Source organism: Podarcis melisellensis (assembly GCF_964234715.1).
Source record: "Podarcis melisellensis genome assembly, chromosome: 8".
Taxonomy (NCBI): Eukaryota; Metazoa; Chordata; class Lepidosauria; order Squamata; family Lacertidae; genus Podarcis; species Podarcis melisellensis.
The window spans coordinates 81,561,006-81,576,894 of NC_138540.1; the positions used below are offsets into that span (position 1 = coordinate 81,561,006).

A 15,889-nucleotide genomic window follows, 5' to 3' on the forward strand; every position below is an offset into this window, starting at 1 on the left:
CTGCTTTTTAAACCTGTATTGGAGCAGTGTATTGTGGGAGGATTCCATTTTGTCCAATCATAGATGTGCATTGAGGCACTGTGGTGCAGCCACACAAGCTTGGGCCTTACAGCTGAGCTGTATATACATGATCAAAGTGTTCCACTCCCTGTAATAATAATAGTAATAATAATAATAGTAATAATTATAAATAGTAATAATAGTTAATTATTTACACCCCGCCCATCTGGCTGGGTTTCCCCAGCCACTCTGGGCAGCTTACAACAGTATACAGTGGTACCTCTGGTTACATACGCTTCAGGTTACATACGCTTCAGGTTACAGACTCCGCTAACCCAGAAATAGTACCTCGGGTTAAGAACTTTGCTTCAGGATGAGAACAGAAATCGTGCTCCGGCGGTGCGGCGGCAGTGGGAGGCCCCATTAGCTAAAGTGGTGTTTCAGGTTAAGAACAGTTTCAGGTTAAGAACGGACCTCCGGAACGAATTAAGTAGTTAACCCGAGGTACCACTGTACTAAAATACAATAGTCCGTCAAACAGTAAAAGCTTCCCTAACTTTCTCTGTTAGTGAATTATTTGTGACCCCATCAGCAGGGCCAAGGGTAGTGGTCTTGTCGTCAGGCCAGGCTAGGACCTCCATACACACTGCCCAGACTTTCGCCCCAGGGACGTCACTCCAGTTCTACTAATGCAGCAATTTGTCCTCACCCTTGGAGTTGCACTCCATTGTCTGTTGAGACAGACGGATGCCAACAACAGTACAAATTGGGATTTTTATGAACGTTCCTTGGAAATGTTCAGTGGGTGGGGGGGACAGATCTGTTCAAGTTTTTTAAATCTTCCCAACCACGGGCACACAGCCAGATGTTGTTGCTGTTAATTTGATTTATATACCGCTCCTTAGCCCAAGATCTTAACATTAAAAACATAATTTGCATAGTATGATAATAAAATGCAATAAAACAACTGGGGGTGGACCGGACCATACCAACAGTCATAGATTGTTTAATGGCCAAAGTCCCGGGCAAATGGGAATGTTTTTGCCTGGTGCCTAAAGATGTAGTGATGGCGCCAGGCGAGTCTCTCTGGAGAGCATTCCACAAATAGGGAGCCACCAGAGAAAAGGCCCCGTTCCCATATATCCCAGGATCTTGAGCAGGGGTAGGCAACCTAAGGCTCGTGGGCTGGATGCGGCCCAATCGCCTTCTCAATCTGGCCCACGGACAGTCCAGGAATCAGCGTGTTTTTGCATGAGTAGAATGTGTGCTTTCATTTAAAATGCATCTATGGGTTATTTGTGGGGCATAGGAATTCGTTGATTTTTTTCCACCAAAATATAGTCCGGCCCACCACATGATCTGAGGACAGTGGACCGGCCCATGGCTGAAAAAGGTTGCTGACCCCTGATCTGGAGGGTCACAGGTTCACCATCCCTGACTTAAAGGTTGTATATAGCAGCAGGAATATTGTATGTGTTTAGATACTGTTGTCAAACTTGTTTTATCTCATTATTTATTTATTTATTTATTTATTCATTTTTAACCTCCCCGGCTGTGTTGGAAAAAGTTTGAGAGACTTAAAAAAATAAAATAAAAAATCTCTATCCCATCCTCCCTCTGTCAGAAGCCGGGCTGCTGCTTAATAAATTAGCCTCTTGGAGACTTGAGGAACCCTGTTCTAAAGGGAGGTTGGGACAGGATTCTTGGCAAGGTTAGGATATTTCCACTCCTGGAAAGAACAACGGTGCTTTTAAGAGTGTTTGTTGCGATGATCTCTTCAGTGTCTAATGCTTGTAGTGATGTTATCAGCACAGTTCCGTCCTCCTCCCTCCTCTCTTTATAACATTAATTTTCATGTAAAGGAATCTGTGAATTTGGCATGCAAACCTAGACTGTTGTGAAATGAGCCTCTTTTTTGACAAAATAACAATCATAAATAATAATAATAAAATGTGCCACCCTCCACCGAGACCATTCTATTGTAACTATCCAACCTCCCCAAATTTCAACACCTCTTGCGATGGGTTTCCGTTTTAACAGTACAAGTTCTGCAAACGCCCTCCATATCTCCTCAAAACCATTTCTCCCCATCTTACCTTAACGACACATGTTAAATTATCGTTAATTGCTTATACGCCACACCTCTTTATACCATTCTTCCATTTTATATTCACCTTGCCGTTTCCACTTCCTAGCTATCGTAATTTGTGCAGCTGTCAATAAATTTGTGAGCAAGTCCTTCACAGGCTGCGAACCTTCAACCCCATTGTAGATTGATAATAACGCTACCTCTGGATTTGCGGTCGGGAAATGAGCCTTTTTGAGTGCAAAGAACTCTGAAGCTGGGCCAAATGTTGGCATATTTCCTGTACGTGTGGGCTCGGTGTGTGTGGTTCTGCCAGAGGCAGCTGCTACAGCACCACCTTGTTCTGGAAGGGCGAAGCCAAGTCCGCCCAACTTGTCTGGCTTTCCATTGCAACCCCATGATTAAGAAGTGGCTGTCAGATATTGCTCACCGATTTTTTTGTGCAAAGTGCTTTTGGGTTGGTTGGGTGGATGTGGCAGCTGTTTGGTGCGTGCCTCTGTCACATGGGCCTGAGACGCTGAGCCATGCTCTGACATGCGTTGCTCTGGCATTGAATGTGGCCATTTCTGTGGCCACATAATGACCAGAGGCGATATACAGTGGTACCTCGGGTTACATATGCTTCAGGTTACATACACTTCAAGTTAGAGACTCTGCTAACCCAGAAATAGTGCTTCTAGTTAAGAACTTTGCTTCAGGATGAGAACAGGAATCATGCCGCGGCGGCACAGCGGCAGCAGGAGGCCCCATTAGCTAAATTGGTGCTTCAGGTTTAGAACAGTTTCAGGTTAAGAACAGACCTCCGGAACGAGTTAAGTACTTAACCCGAGGTACCACTGTAATGGCAATACTTTCAGCTGGGAACAGATCCTCCATGCCCTTTTGAACACTTTGCCTCCCCTGATGATGAGGACAAACCTGGAGTTAGTGTCAGAAGTAGGAATCCCGTCTCAGCGAAGTTTAACTCTTTATTCAGAGAAACCAAAACAGCACAGGCCTAGAGCTCTTGTCAGGAGGTCTTGCCCCAATGAGGCAGTCGCGAGGACTGAAGGTCCTTGACTTCCCACAGCTGCCTAAGTCTCCAGGCTTCACCCACCAAGCAATCTGAGACTGTGTCTGTGTGCCACCAGTCTCTCCTCTGCTCTTTTCATTTCTCTGTGTGTCCTGGGAGACCAGAGGGAGGGGAGCTGGTTGCAGCAGAAGGGGGAGACTCCCTGGATTCTTCAGCAGCCAGCCTCATCTCTGTCTCCTGCCTCCCCTCCTCTCCAGCTGGGGCTGATGGGAGTTGTAGTCCAAAACACAAGGTGGGCATCAGGTTGGGATAGGCTACTTGAGACAGATTGCAGAATCCAGATTTTCTTGGAGCAGAACTTTTTTGTTCTGTTTTGCTGTATCTTTTTTAAAAAAGCAATTATACCTCACTGATGGGGGTTGCAGTCCAAAAAAACCAGAAGGGCACCACGTTGGGGGAAGCTGGTCGAAAGTACAATCATACCTCGGGGTACAGACACTTCAGGTTGTGTTTTTTCGGGTTACGGACAGCCGAAACCTGGAAGAACCGGAACAGGTTACTTCCAGGTTTCGGCGGTCGTGCATGTGCAGAAGCTTTGAATTGCAACCCGTGTGCGCGCAGACGTGCTGCTGTGGGTTGCGGACGCTGCGGGTTGCGAGCGTGCATCCCGCACGGATCACATTCGCAACCCGAGTGTCCACTGTATATGAACCGGCCAAACTTGGAATTTTTCCCTTGCATAATTTTACTTTGTGGAAAGGGGAAAGGAACTAAAATCCAATTCCTTTCCCCAAAAATTATGCACAGCCCCACTCCCTTCTGAGGCTTTTGCACAGGCTCGACCTACATGCTCCCAGGCTGTGAGGCCCCTCTTATCACTTCAAACTAAGGCTTGAAATCCTTGGAGCTGAATCCTGCACCTGATACCAGATTTGCTCTTTTTCTCCCTCTCTTTGCCACCGAGCTCCGCTTGTTCTGCATTATGCAGCAGTATTTCACTGTAGGCAGAACCACAAGCCAGTCTGCAGATGCCGAAGCTTCTCCTCCATCTGTTTGCCCATCAGCTTGCTGCTCCCCCTTCCCGGGGACTGCCTGAAATCTGCATCACCGCTTCTCCTTCCCCTCTAGATAATGGCAGGAAGGCGTTGGGCTTCCTTTATTGCATTGTCAATTTTCACATGCTTCCCAGATGGTGAGGAAAGCCCCGGTTCGAATCTCGTCCCCCGTTCGAATCTCGTCTCCGCTAGTCACTCACCAAGGAGACGTTAGGCGAGGCTCTCAGCCTGAGTTCCTACTCTCTGCAGCAGAGGGAATAACAGTGCAAAGACAGGGAAACCTGTGCGTCTACAGGAGTTGCTGGACTCCCAACTCCAATCATTGCTCACCATGGACCATGCTGGCAGGTGCTGATGGGAGTTGGACTATGGTTACCAGATTTTTTTCAGTGAATCCGGGGACACTTTTGTTGTTGTTATTGTTGTTGAAGCTGAGTAGCAACAGGGAGTCAGTAGTGAGGATGGTGAGGCAAAAGACCCTGGGTCCAAGCACACATGCATGTTGTATAAAGGGGCAAAGCTCTTCGTTCGCACCCTATGAAACATAAAAGCGCAGATCTCCTTCCCCCTTCCCCCTTTGTTTTGACAGATCAGGGGAGGCTTGGGACTCATGGGCAGGCGGCCGTTGCCCAGGAGGGGCCAGCCTGGTCGTGCAGTTGGCTCTGGCTGGCTTCAGGAGCTGCTCGCTGCTCACTGCTGCCGTGGCACAGAAAAAATGGCAGGTGCCACGGCAGTGAGCAGCTCCTGAAGCCAGCCAGAGCCAACTGCGCTAACAGGCTGGCTCCGGACGGTTGAGACTGCCGCGGCCACGTTTCCCGAGAACAGATTTGCAAATCTGGGGACATTCCGGGGATGGAATTTGTCCGGGGACAGATTAGCAAATCTGGGGACTGTTCCCAGGATCCTGGGGATGTCTGGTAACCCTAAGTTGGACTCCCAGCAATATCTGGTTCCGCATCCCTGCCTAATAAAGCTGTAACTAGACAATGCATGTGAGCAGACACTTTTAACGTCTGCAAGGTATGCAAGCCAGGTTATCTGTGTCCAGATAAGGGTGTGGATGGGCAGCTAGATGGCCACTTGGGCTTCCAGTCACAGAACTGGATCCAAGAGAAACTCCCCCTGCTCCAAGCTGCAAACTTGATTCTTTTTTTGGGGGGGGGGGTGAGATTGCAGCTCCTTCCACAGCTGGCCGGACACACTTTATCTGAGTTCAAGAGCCTCTTACTAACAGAATTTCTGTCTCATATGCACTGGGCTCCTGCTTCTTCGGTTCTCATTCATTACCACGATATTTTTATTTAATAATTATTTCTATACCACCCTATACCCGAAGGTCTCATGGATTGGCAGGAGGCAAGAGAGCGGTGGGAGGCACCAGCTAGGGACACCCCCCCCCCAGGGAAGAAGGCTCAGAGTCCGGGGAGTGGTGGTGGGACGACGCTGAGTGGTCAGAGGGAGAATACTGGGAGGAGGTGTGTCGGAAGCTGAAGAGGTAGCAGGGTTTAGTGAGCAGGAAGAGTCTGTGGCAGAGAGCAGTCCAGAATTAGAGGCAGAAGAGGAGGCTGGAAAGGAGTAGGGGCCAAGAGGCAAAGATGAGTCCTCCTGCTACAACCAGCTACCTTCCCCACTGGTCTCCCAGAACTCAAAGAGGTGTGAAGAGGGAGGAGCAAAGAGACTATCAAGGCAAGGGCATGTTCGCCAGCCTGCTTTAAAACCGTGGCTGGGCCCGTTACTTAACTAGCTGTTTCCCTTCTTTCAGCTGCCATCACCCGGAGGGTGAAAGTCCTGGATGAGGTCACGGGCTACCTGGGGCAGGAGGTCACCCTGCCGTGCACCTTTGTGTCGACGGGCAACAAGATCAAGGTCAGCCTGGTCACCTGGATGCAGGAAGCCGCAGGCAGAAAGCAGAATGTAGCAGTCTTCCACCCGGACCACGAGCCCAGCTACCCGTTGGAGACGGAGCGTGGGCGGATCCGCTTCAAGACCCAGACCCTGGAGGACGCTACGCTGATCATTGGCCCCCTGCGCATGTCCGACGAGGGCACCTACGCCTGCGAGTTCGCTGCGTACCCCTCAGGCAGCGAAGATGGCATCACCAACCTGATTGTACTGGGTAAGGGCAAACCCTTCTGTGGAAAGGCGAATGTGGGACCCCCTGTTACGAACCACGCTTGGTGAGGCTGCAGACCCCTGCAGCTGCTCAGGCTACCCAGCACATCCCACCAGAGGAGCTTCCATGCCTGTTTAAGCTGGAGGTTACGTCCTTGGGGTGCTGGACTCCAACTCCCATCAGCCCCAGCCAACAGGGTCAGCAGTGAGGGATGATGGGAGTTGCAGTCCGGCAACATTGGGGCAGCCACAGATTCCCCACCCTTGGCAAACAGCCCAATTCTACGCTGCCCTGGAAATGTTCAGTGGGAAGATGGTATAAAAATGTCTTAAATGGTAGAAAGAACTTAACCACCTCTTACTTCGCATCTACAGTCGTACCTTGGTTTGTGAACGACTTGCGAGTCGAATGTTTGGGCTCCCGAACGCTACAAACCCGGAAATGAGTGTTCCGGTTTGCGAATGCTCTTTGGAACCTGAACGTCCGATGCGGCTTCCGATTGGAAGTTTCTGCAGCCAATTGGAGCTTCCTGCAGCCAATCGGAAGCTGCGCCTTGGTTTCTGAACGTTTTGGAAGTCAAACGGACTTCTGGAACGGATTCCGTTCGACTTCCGAGTTACGATTATATATGGGATGTTTGGTGAGTTCAGAGTTTGCAAAGGGCTTCTTCTTTCTCCATGCCTTTCCCCCTGTAAGGCAGTTTAATCCTGGACAGGGGTCAGTCAGTGAGCTTTGTGACTTAAGCAGGGATCCAGCCCAGAGCCTCCCCCTTCTTTAGGCTCTTAGCCCAGCCCTCTAACCACCACACTGAAGAATATTCTGGGTGATGTTGTGCAGGGTGCTGGTTAGGCCTATGGAGTCGTGCTGCCCCCCCCCCCACCTCGATCTGTCCTTCCCAGAACTGGGAAGTAGGACTCTGGCTGATTCTGCCTGTTATTTTTGGAGATGCAAATTGCCTGCATCTGGCAGTATTCTGACGGGAGGGGAATCTGCACATTTTTAAATTGCTTCCTCGGGGCCATTTCTGAACCGAGCCTCTTAAACGCTTTCCCCGGCTCGCGCGCCCCTGTGTTGCGAGGTAGCGCCGTGTCCCGATTCCTCGAATTAATTATGGGCAATTCATTGTAATGTTCCGCAACCAGGGAGCGTAATGACAGCGGTAATAAGTCCCTACCTAATAGGCTGCTTTGCAGCAGGGAAAAAGAAAACAAACAAACCCAAAAGGGCTTTGGGCAACAGAGACCCAACAGGGCTTTGTGCTCAAATTACTGCAGTTTTCTTGCATGGCTCAGCAATAAAGTCGCTGGACTGTCATTTAGGACTCTCTTCGCCTTTAATCTGAGCATGGATGGACCTCCTGGGGGTGGGGGATTCCCACTCCCCCCCCATCTTTTCTACCTTGAGGTCTCATTAGATTGAGAGCTCCTTGGATGACCTATCTCTGAGGCGTTTCTCCGTTTAAAAAGCAAGGGCTGTGTGTTCTGTGATTTCTGCAGCAGCGCAGTGTGGAGCTGGGTGACAAATCCTGCTTACAGAAGCTCTTGGTTTGCATTTTTAAAAGACCGGGGTGGGGTGGGGGCACGTTTTTGTAGATGCTGCAGCCTCAAAATCTATGTGGAGGCATAAAGCTGACGGTGGTTCGAGGTGGCAGAATGCAGTGGTACCTCAGGTTACAGACGCTTCAGGTTACAGACAACGCTAACCCAGAAATAGCACCTCAGGTTAAGAACTTTGCTTTAGGATGAGAACAGAAATCGTGCAGCGGCGGCAGCGGGAGGCCCCATTTGCTAAAGTGGTACCTCAGGTTAATAACAGACCTCCAGAATGAATTAAGTTCTTTAACCTGAGGTACCACTGTAATGGGATTTTTTGGGGGGAGGTTGGGGGGGGGCTTTATTGCCTTGCCCCTCCTCGTGAGTAGCAAGACCAGAATAAGTTACGCCAATTAGAGTATATACAGTTGTACTTTGGAAGTCGAATGGAATCCGTTCCGGAAGCATATTTCGACTTCCAAAATGTTCAGAAACCAAAGCATAGCGGGAAGTTCCTGCAGCCAACCAGAAGCTGCGGAAGCCCCGTCGGATGTTCAGCTTCCAAAAATAGTTCGCAAACCAGAGCACTCACTTCCAGGTTTGCGGTGTTCAGTAGCCAAAACGTCCAAGAACTAAGCTGTTCGACTTCCAAGGTATGACTGCATAAAGTCGTCATAATTCTAATGTTCTAGTGCAGGAATCTGCACAGCTATAAACCAGGCCTGCATGCTTTCTGCCTGGAGCACTGAAGAGTCCATTTTTTTTAGCCTTTAAAGATTACAGAGTTTCTAGTCCCTGTGATTATGGGGAAACCTTGGAAACTTGCACCAATCAGGCGTGGGTAGATCTGCATAACTTTCCCTGCTCGCACAGGTTTCTCATGCCAGCATTATCTTTACCGGAAGAAGAGGAATCCAAATTAATTTAATCACTTTAGAGTCAGGAGTGGCAGCAATAACAGCTTGAAAGTGTTGCAGTGGAGTAGCTGGAGAACACTGAGGAAATGACCCTCAATTGCGGGGAATCTACAGGTAGCGGCAGTTCTTCCGATGCAATAGCTGAGGTTCGAAATGTGGCCGGAACAGAGGTTTCATGTTTACTCGATGCAAATAGGCCTTAATAGAGGGCACGCTTTTGAGCTGAGCAAAGGGTCACGAGAGCCAGCAACAGCAGCTCCTCCCATTGGTCTGCGCCAATCAGGACGTGGGAAAAGACTCTTTCAAATCCCTTTCTCCCTTATGAATAGCAGAAGCCTCGACAGAGCCGTCCTATTATTAGGCAGTTCATTGCGTTTCCAGGCACAGGCAAAGGGCACTTCAATTCTGTCTCCCTTGCATGCAAGCAGGGGTCCAGATGGAGAACAATTAACTTCAGAGTCACTCCTTTTATTAACCCTGTTTACTGCACTACACCAGTTCATACAGTCAAATAAACAAGGAGAGCTTATATTTTTTATCATTTTTATTGTGTTACCTTTTTCTACTACCATTGTCTACCACTCCGAGGTCACCCAGTGAGCTTCAGGGCTGAGCGGGGATTCGAACTCTGCTCTCCCAGGTCCTAGTCCATCACTCTAACCATTACGCCACCGTTTTCTTCAGCTGTGGGGGGAAGGAGTGCATGTTTCAACCTTCCTTGACTGAGGAGAGCCCTCCTCCCCCCAAAAAAATAAACCAGTTGGTGGAGAATATTTGAGCCCTGACATGCTAGCTTTCTATGTGTAGGGAAGTTTTTTTTCCTCCACCAGGGAGTTTCAAACACATGCACTCAGATTTCTTTCTCCCTGCAATTCAAAAGTAGCCCAGTCCAGCTCTCCGCTCTGTTTCACCCCGACCTCTGCCTCTCTTCCAGCCAAGCCCACAAACACAGCCGAAGCCCAGGAGGTCAAGGCTAGCAACCTCGAACTCCCTGTGGCTGTCTGCATCTCCGACCGGGGGAAGCCGCCGGCCCGCATCACGTGGCAGTCGGGGCTGAACGGCAACGCCACCGTCTCGGAGGTGACCAACGAGGACGGCACGGTCACAGTCACCAGCTACTACCGCATGGTGCCCACCAAGGAAGCCAACGGGCAGCGCATCACCTGCATTGTGGAGCACAAGACGCAACCGCAGCCAGAGGCTCTTCCGGTGGTGCTTTCGATATTGTGTGAGTGGTGCGGCCTGGCTTTGGGGATGGAGGTGGCTAGGGTCTCGAGGTGGGCTCCTGTGGAGGAAAACGCTCAGAGAGCCCAGGGATCGTTAACTGTACACACACCCCTTTCATTTAAAGGCCGTTCTCTGTCCCCTTCCATCAAGACCCCTGGGAACTGCAGTTTAAGGGGTCTGGGAATTGTAGCTCTTGTGAGGAGTAACCTATAGTTCCCAGGGTTCTTTTTTTCTGGAGGGGGGGCAGAATGTGTTTTAAACCCTATCTGCCCGCAGACTGTCTCGCCAGAGTGGTACATGCTCTGGTTATCTCCCGCTTGGACTACTGCAATGCGCTCTACGTGGGGGCTACCTTTGAAGGTGACCCGGAAACTACAACTAATCCAGAATGCGGCATCTAGACTGGTGACTGGGAGCGGCCGCCGAGACCATATAACACCGGTCTTGAAAGACTTACATTGGCTCCCAGTACGTTTCCGAGCACAATTCAAAGTGTTGGTGCTGACCTTTAAATCCCTAAACGGCCTCAGTCCAGTATATCTGAAGGAGCGTCTCCTCCCCCATCGTTCTGCCCGGACACTGAGGTCCAGCGCCGAGGGCCTTCTGGCGGTTCCCTCACTGCGAGAGGCCAAGTTACAGGGAACCAGGCAGAGGGCCTTCTCTGTAGTGGCGCCCGCCCTGTGGAACGCCCTCCCATCAGATGTCAAAGCGATAAACAACTATCTGACATTCAGAAGACGTCTGAAGGCAGCCCTGTTCAGGGAAGTTTTCAATATGTGACATTTTAGTGTATCTTTCATCTTTGTTGGAAGCCACCCAGAGTGGCTGGGGAAACCGAACCAGGTGGGCGGGGTACAAATAATAAATTATTATTATTATTATTATTATTATTATTATTATTATTATTATTAATGTTTGATTTGTACACAGCCTTCACTTCTGTGCTCTTATTCCCTGACCCTGGAAAAACTTACAATCCTATACTTTTAGTCAGGCATAGGCAAACTCCAGCCCTCCAGATGTTTGAGACTACAATTCCCATCATCCTTAGCTAACAGGACCAGTGGTCAGGGATGGTGGGAATTGTAGTCCCAAACATCTGGAGGGCCGGAGTTTGCCTATGCCTGCTTTTAGTGGCCTGGAATGTGGAAAGGAAGGCAAATGAGGATTGGTCTTTGAATGCTGATTTGAACAATCTCGTAACTTATTTTTGTTATTATTCGCTACCACCCTGAGGTTGGGGGGTGGGATGGAGAGCAGTTGAAGTAAGGCATCGGTTTGCAAGCTGTGGGAAACTAGGATGCCTGGGTTCCACCCCTAGCTTTGGGTAGCAGAGTGGTGCCTAGTGGTTGGAGCACAAGTTTGGAGGCATGTTGGAAGGAGGGGAATGATACCTGGAGGTTGTGTTTTGAATCCCACCATTTCTCCCCAAGCTGCCCAGAGCTGCAAACCCGCGGGCGATGCAACCATTTAAAACACCCAAAGGCAATTCTGATGCGGAAACAGACTAATAAAAGGCTCTTCGGGTGGTGAAAAAACTGAGAAAAGGACCTGGGGAGATAGCAGATGCTGTTTCAGGCAGAGCTTGTGGGGATATTTGCAGGAGGGCAATCTTGGCTGGGGGAGAAAGAAGAAGCAGGGATTTGTGCGTCTTCTCAGTGCCCGCCACCAAGAAAGACGGGAATATCCTATCTGGTTTCTCCTTGCAGATCCTCCCGAGGTCACCATAGAGGGATATGACGACAACTGGTATTTGAGCCGCAACGAGGCCACGCTCAAGTGCACCGCCAAGGGGAACCCTCCGCCCACCGAGTTCATCTGGAGCACGTGAGTCCGAAACCTCTTTCTTTCTCTCTTCCCTCCCACCGCCAGCCAGTACACACGGCCCGGCCCTTGAGTGTGCCCTTCCGCGGAGGCATTCACCTGAAGCTGGCCAATTAGGACTTCTGCACTTTGATGAGCTTTGAAGTGCATCCCTGCACTTTCTCAGGAGTGGTGCCGATGAAAGGCTTTTCCATGTGCCGCAGTTCCTGATCTCAAGAGGGAGGATCTGCACTGTGTGACCTTACACTGTTTGGGACGTTCAGAATTTGAAAGTCTGCCCGGGAGGGTCATCTCAGCTCCCCAGATTAATTTTACTCTCTAACGAGACCATTGATGCATACAATGAAAGCAATAAACAATGTACTGCAGTCACACTATCAGTCAATCCGTAGCTGACTGGGTTCCACACAGTCACAAAAACGAAACAAAAAGAGCCGCAAAAACAAAAACACAAAATAAATGGCAAAAACAGACAGACCTTAGTGTAACACTCAAAACGGAAGTATGGCACTCAAAATGGAAGCGTAAAACTCAAAACGGAGCACATTCGGTGTCCAAAATAAGTTCGCAAACCAGAACACTTTCTGTATTTTTCGCACCATAGGACGCACTTTTCCCCTCCTAAAAAGCAAGGGAAAATGTGTGTGCATCCTATGGAGCGAATGCAGAGGGGAGGCAGGCGGGAAAAGCCCCCAAGAGCTGCACACAAGCTCCGTGCGCTCTTGCGGGCTTTTCCACAGGAGAAGGGACTGACCGCATCAGTCCCTTCTCCCACCTCCCAGAAAAGCCAGGAGAAGCCGCGATCTCTTTAAAGGAGTTGCGCGGCTTCTGCCGGTTTTGCGGGAGGTGGGTGAATTCCCCCACTTCCCAGAAAAGCCAGGAGAAGCCGCGATCTCTTTAAAGGGGTTGCACGGTTCTGCGGGCTTTTGGGAGAGGTGAGGGAATCCCCCCACAAGCCAGGAAAGCCCTGCGCAGCGTCTCCCGGCAAGGAGAGGCTGCACGGGGCTAAAGGGGAAGCCAAAACAGCGAGCGGGATCCATCCCGCTTGCTGCCTTGGCTTGCTCCATAGCTGCACGCAACCCCTCCAGCAAGGAGAGGCTGCACGGGGCTATGGATTCTTTAGCCCTGCGCAGCGTCTCCTGGCAAGGAGAGGCTGCACGGGGCTAAAGGGGAAGCCAAATGCACGGGGCTAAAGGGGAAGCCAAAGCAGCAAGCGGGATCCATCCCGCTCGCTGCCTTGGCTTGCTCCATAGCTGCGCGCAACCCCTCCGGCAAGGAGAGGCTGCACGGGGCTAAAGGGGAACCCAAAACAGCGAGCGGGATCCATCCTGCTCGCTGCCTTGGCTTGTGCCATAGCCGCGCGCAACCCCTCCGGCAGGGAGAGATTGTGCGCAGCCTGTACGCTGCTTTTTGGGGCTGGGGGGAATTTTTTTTTTCTTGATTTCCCCCCCTAAAAACTGGGTGCGCCCTATGGTCCGGTGCGCCCTATGGTGCGAAAAATACGGTACTTCCATGTTTGCGATGTTTGGGTTCCATGATGTTTGAGTACCAAGGCGTTTGAGAACCAAGGTACCACTGTATTTTATGATAGGCCTGAATAGCTTGTGACCCACTAAGCAAAACGCAGCCATGAATGGAAGCCTATCGTTGGCCTTGAGAGACAATGGAGTGCGCCTCCAAGGGTGAAGTCTAACTGCTGCATTTGCAGCACCAAAGTGACCTCCCCGGGGCGCAAGCCTGGGCAGTGTGTCTGGAGGTCCTCGGCTGCCTAGATGACAAGACCCCACTCTTGGCCTTTTTGATGTGGTCCAGAGGAAGGCAGAGCAATACGTTTGGCACTGGCTTGGGTGCAAGAGTTGCCGGAAGGAGGCATGCAAGGCACCATCCAACCATCTTAGGGACTCCACTCCAGATTTGTGTAGGGTTTACTCCTCAGCCGGAGGTTTAGGATCAGACTTTTCCTTCTTCTAGATGAGCTTACCTTCCCAGGTTGACCAGCCCCACCTGCCCCTAGGAAAGTTATTATTATTATTAATTTGAAAAACCACCAGGGGTTTTCTGCCTGCCTCAGGCGGCAAGAAGACAAAAACATTTTCAAAACGTGTGGGATTGGTGGCTTTCATTCAGTTCAGTGGGTTGAACATTGCACAGTCTGCTCCAAAGAACTCGTAGGCTGTGTTAAGCCTCTTCCTCCAGCCTGTGGGAGAGACGGCTTCCCCTTTCGGCACAGAATGAGGCTGAGCCGGTTCTTCTGGCTCTCCAAAGGAAAAACATCCTCCCCAGATGACTCTGGCTATGGGCAGGGGAGGGCCAGGAAGTCAGGGCTCCCAAGTTCTGCATGACCTTCTGTAGAGCACCTTGGGACGAGGGGAGAAAAGCAGAGAAGCGTGGCAAAGAGGAGGGGGCTTAAGTTTGTGGTTTAGTCCAGGGCTGCACACATGGCATGGCATACATTGGAAAAAAGGGTATCCTGTTTTGTACTGATAAGATACTGTAAACAGTGAGTGCCAAATTAAGCTCAAAGTGGCACCAAGAAAAAATTCGCTCATGTGTTGCTACTCAATGTCTTCAGCTTACATGCAGTCCTAATATAAAATGATATAAACCTATACAGTGGTGCCTCGCAAGACAAAATTAATCCGTTCCGTGAGGCTCTTCGTATAGCGGTTTTTTCGTCTTGCGAAGCAAGCCCATTGACAGCTTAGCGCTATTAGCGGTTGAGCGGCTTTTAGCGTTCAGCTGATAAGCGGCTTAGCAGCTTAGGAAAAGGGGGGGGGAGGGGAAAAAACCTGCAGGAACTCGCAATACATTTTCGTCTTGAGAAGCAAGCCCATAGGGAAATTCGTTTTGCGAAGCGCCTCCAAAACTGAAAACCCTTTCGTCTAGCGGGTTTTCCGTCTTGCGAGGCGTTCGTCTTGCGGGGCACCACTGTATAGCAGGGATCAGGAGCCTGTGGTATTATCAACGTTTTTGTACTCCCATCAGCCCCAGGGCAGTGCAGCCATTGGTCAAGGCTGATGGGAGTTGTAGTCCAGTCATATCTGGGGCTCTGCAGGGTCCTCATCTATCTTCTCTGGGGTGATTTCCTATTTAAGTTTCATTGGTAGGCCCTTTTTCTCCTTCCCTATACCATGCATTCAGACTGTCCTAGACTGGTTTCTCTGCCTTGGGTGTCCAGCTGTTGTTGGACTACAACTCCCATCATCCTAGACCACTGGTTCTGCTAGCTAGGGTTGATGGGAGTTGTAGTCCAACGACAGCCGGAGACCCAAGGTTAAGAAACACCGTAGATTCCGGTGCATTAGGCGACTGGGCGTATAAGACGGTGCTGCCACTTTGGGGAGGGGTCTTATACGCTTCGGCAGCTTCGCTGGGCAGTGGGCGGCGGACTCCACGCCGGGAGGAAGCTGCCCAGCGATGCTAAGCCGGCTTCGCTGGGTGTCTTCCTCCCAGCGCAGAGCGGAGCCCGCCACCCACTGCAGCCATACCCAGCGTATAAGACGACCCCCAAATTTTTTACCTCTTTTCCGGGGTTAAAAAGTCGTCTTATACGCCGGAATCTATGGTATGTATAGTATGAAATTCGTAGCATTCTCTTCTTTCTTTCTTTTTTAAAAAAGAAAAGTTTCTGATTGTCGGGGCTTGTGGAGAAAAGCTCACACAGCAGCGGAATGCATTTATTATCATTATCACTTATTAAATTTGTATACTGCTGTATACGCACAGATGTTTTGCATCCTTCAATGCAAAAGACACGCCATGTGTAGTGGGTTCTTACAAGGGACTGTTGTAGTCTCCCAGATTCTGTTTCCTAGCTAAGTCCCTCTCTCTCTCTCTCTCTCTCTCTCTCTCTCTCTCTCTCTCTCTCTTGTTCCCATTCAGGGCCAATGGGCCTCTCCCAAAGACCGTGGAGGTCCAGGGCGACATACTCTTGGTGCGCAACGTGGATGCTTCGGTGAACACCACTTTTAGATGCCAGGCCACCAATCGCGTGGGACAGGTTTCGACAGACCAAGCCATCTATGTCCGAGGTGAGAATCGTGGGGCGTCGATGGTCTTATGTGTGTGTGGAGCTTTTGGGTGAAAAGACTTGGATCTGGTGGCCTGGTGTTTTGCACATATG

The 15,889-nt window shown here is 50.3% G+C and overlaps 1 protein-coding gene across 3 annotated transcripts in view; it reads left to right on the top strand.

The window, feature by feature from the left end:
• NECTIN2 (nectin cell adhesion molecule 2) overlaps window positions 1-15,889 on the top strand; it is a 93,832-nt gene that overhangs the window by 38,285 nt on the left and 39,658 nt on the right. For all 3 annotated transcript variants that reach the window (XM_081922193.1, XM_081922195.1, XM_081922194.1), the window contains exons 2-5: window positions 5,916-6,269; window positions 9,650-9,943; window positions 11,652-11,769; window positions 15,649-15,797. In XM_081922193.1, coding sequence (XP_081778319.1) covers window positions 5,916-6,269; window positions 9,650-9,943; window positions 11,652-11,769; window positions 15,649-15,797 — 915 coding nt within the window. The remainder of the gene's footprint in view (window positions 1-5,915; window positions 6,270-9,649; window positions 9,944-11,651; window positions 11,770-15,648; window positions 15,798-15,889) is intronic.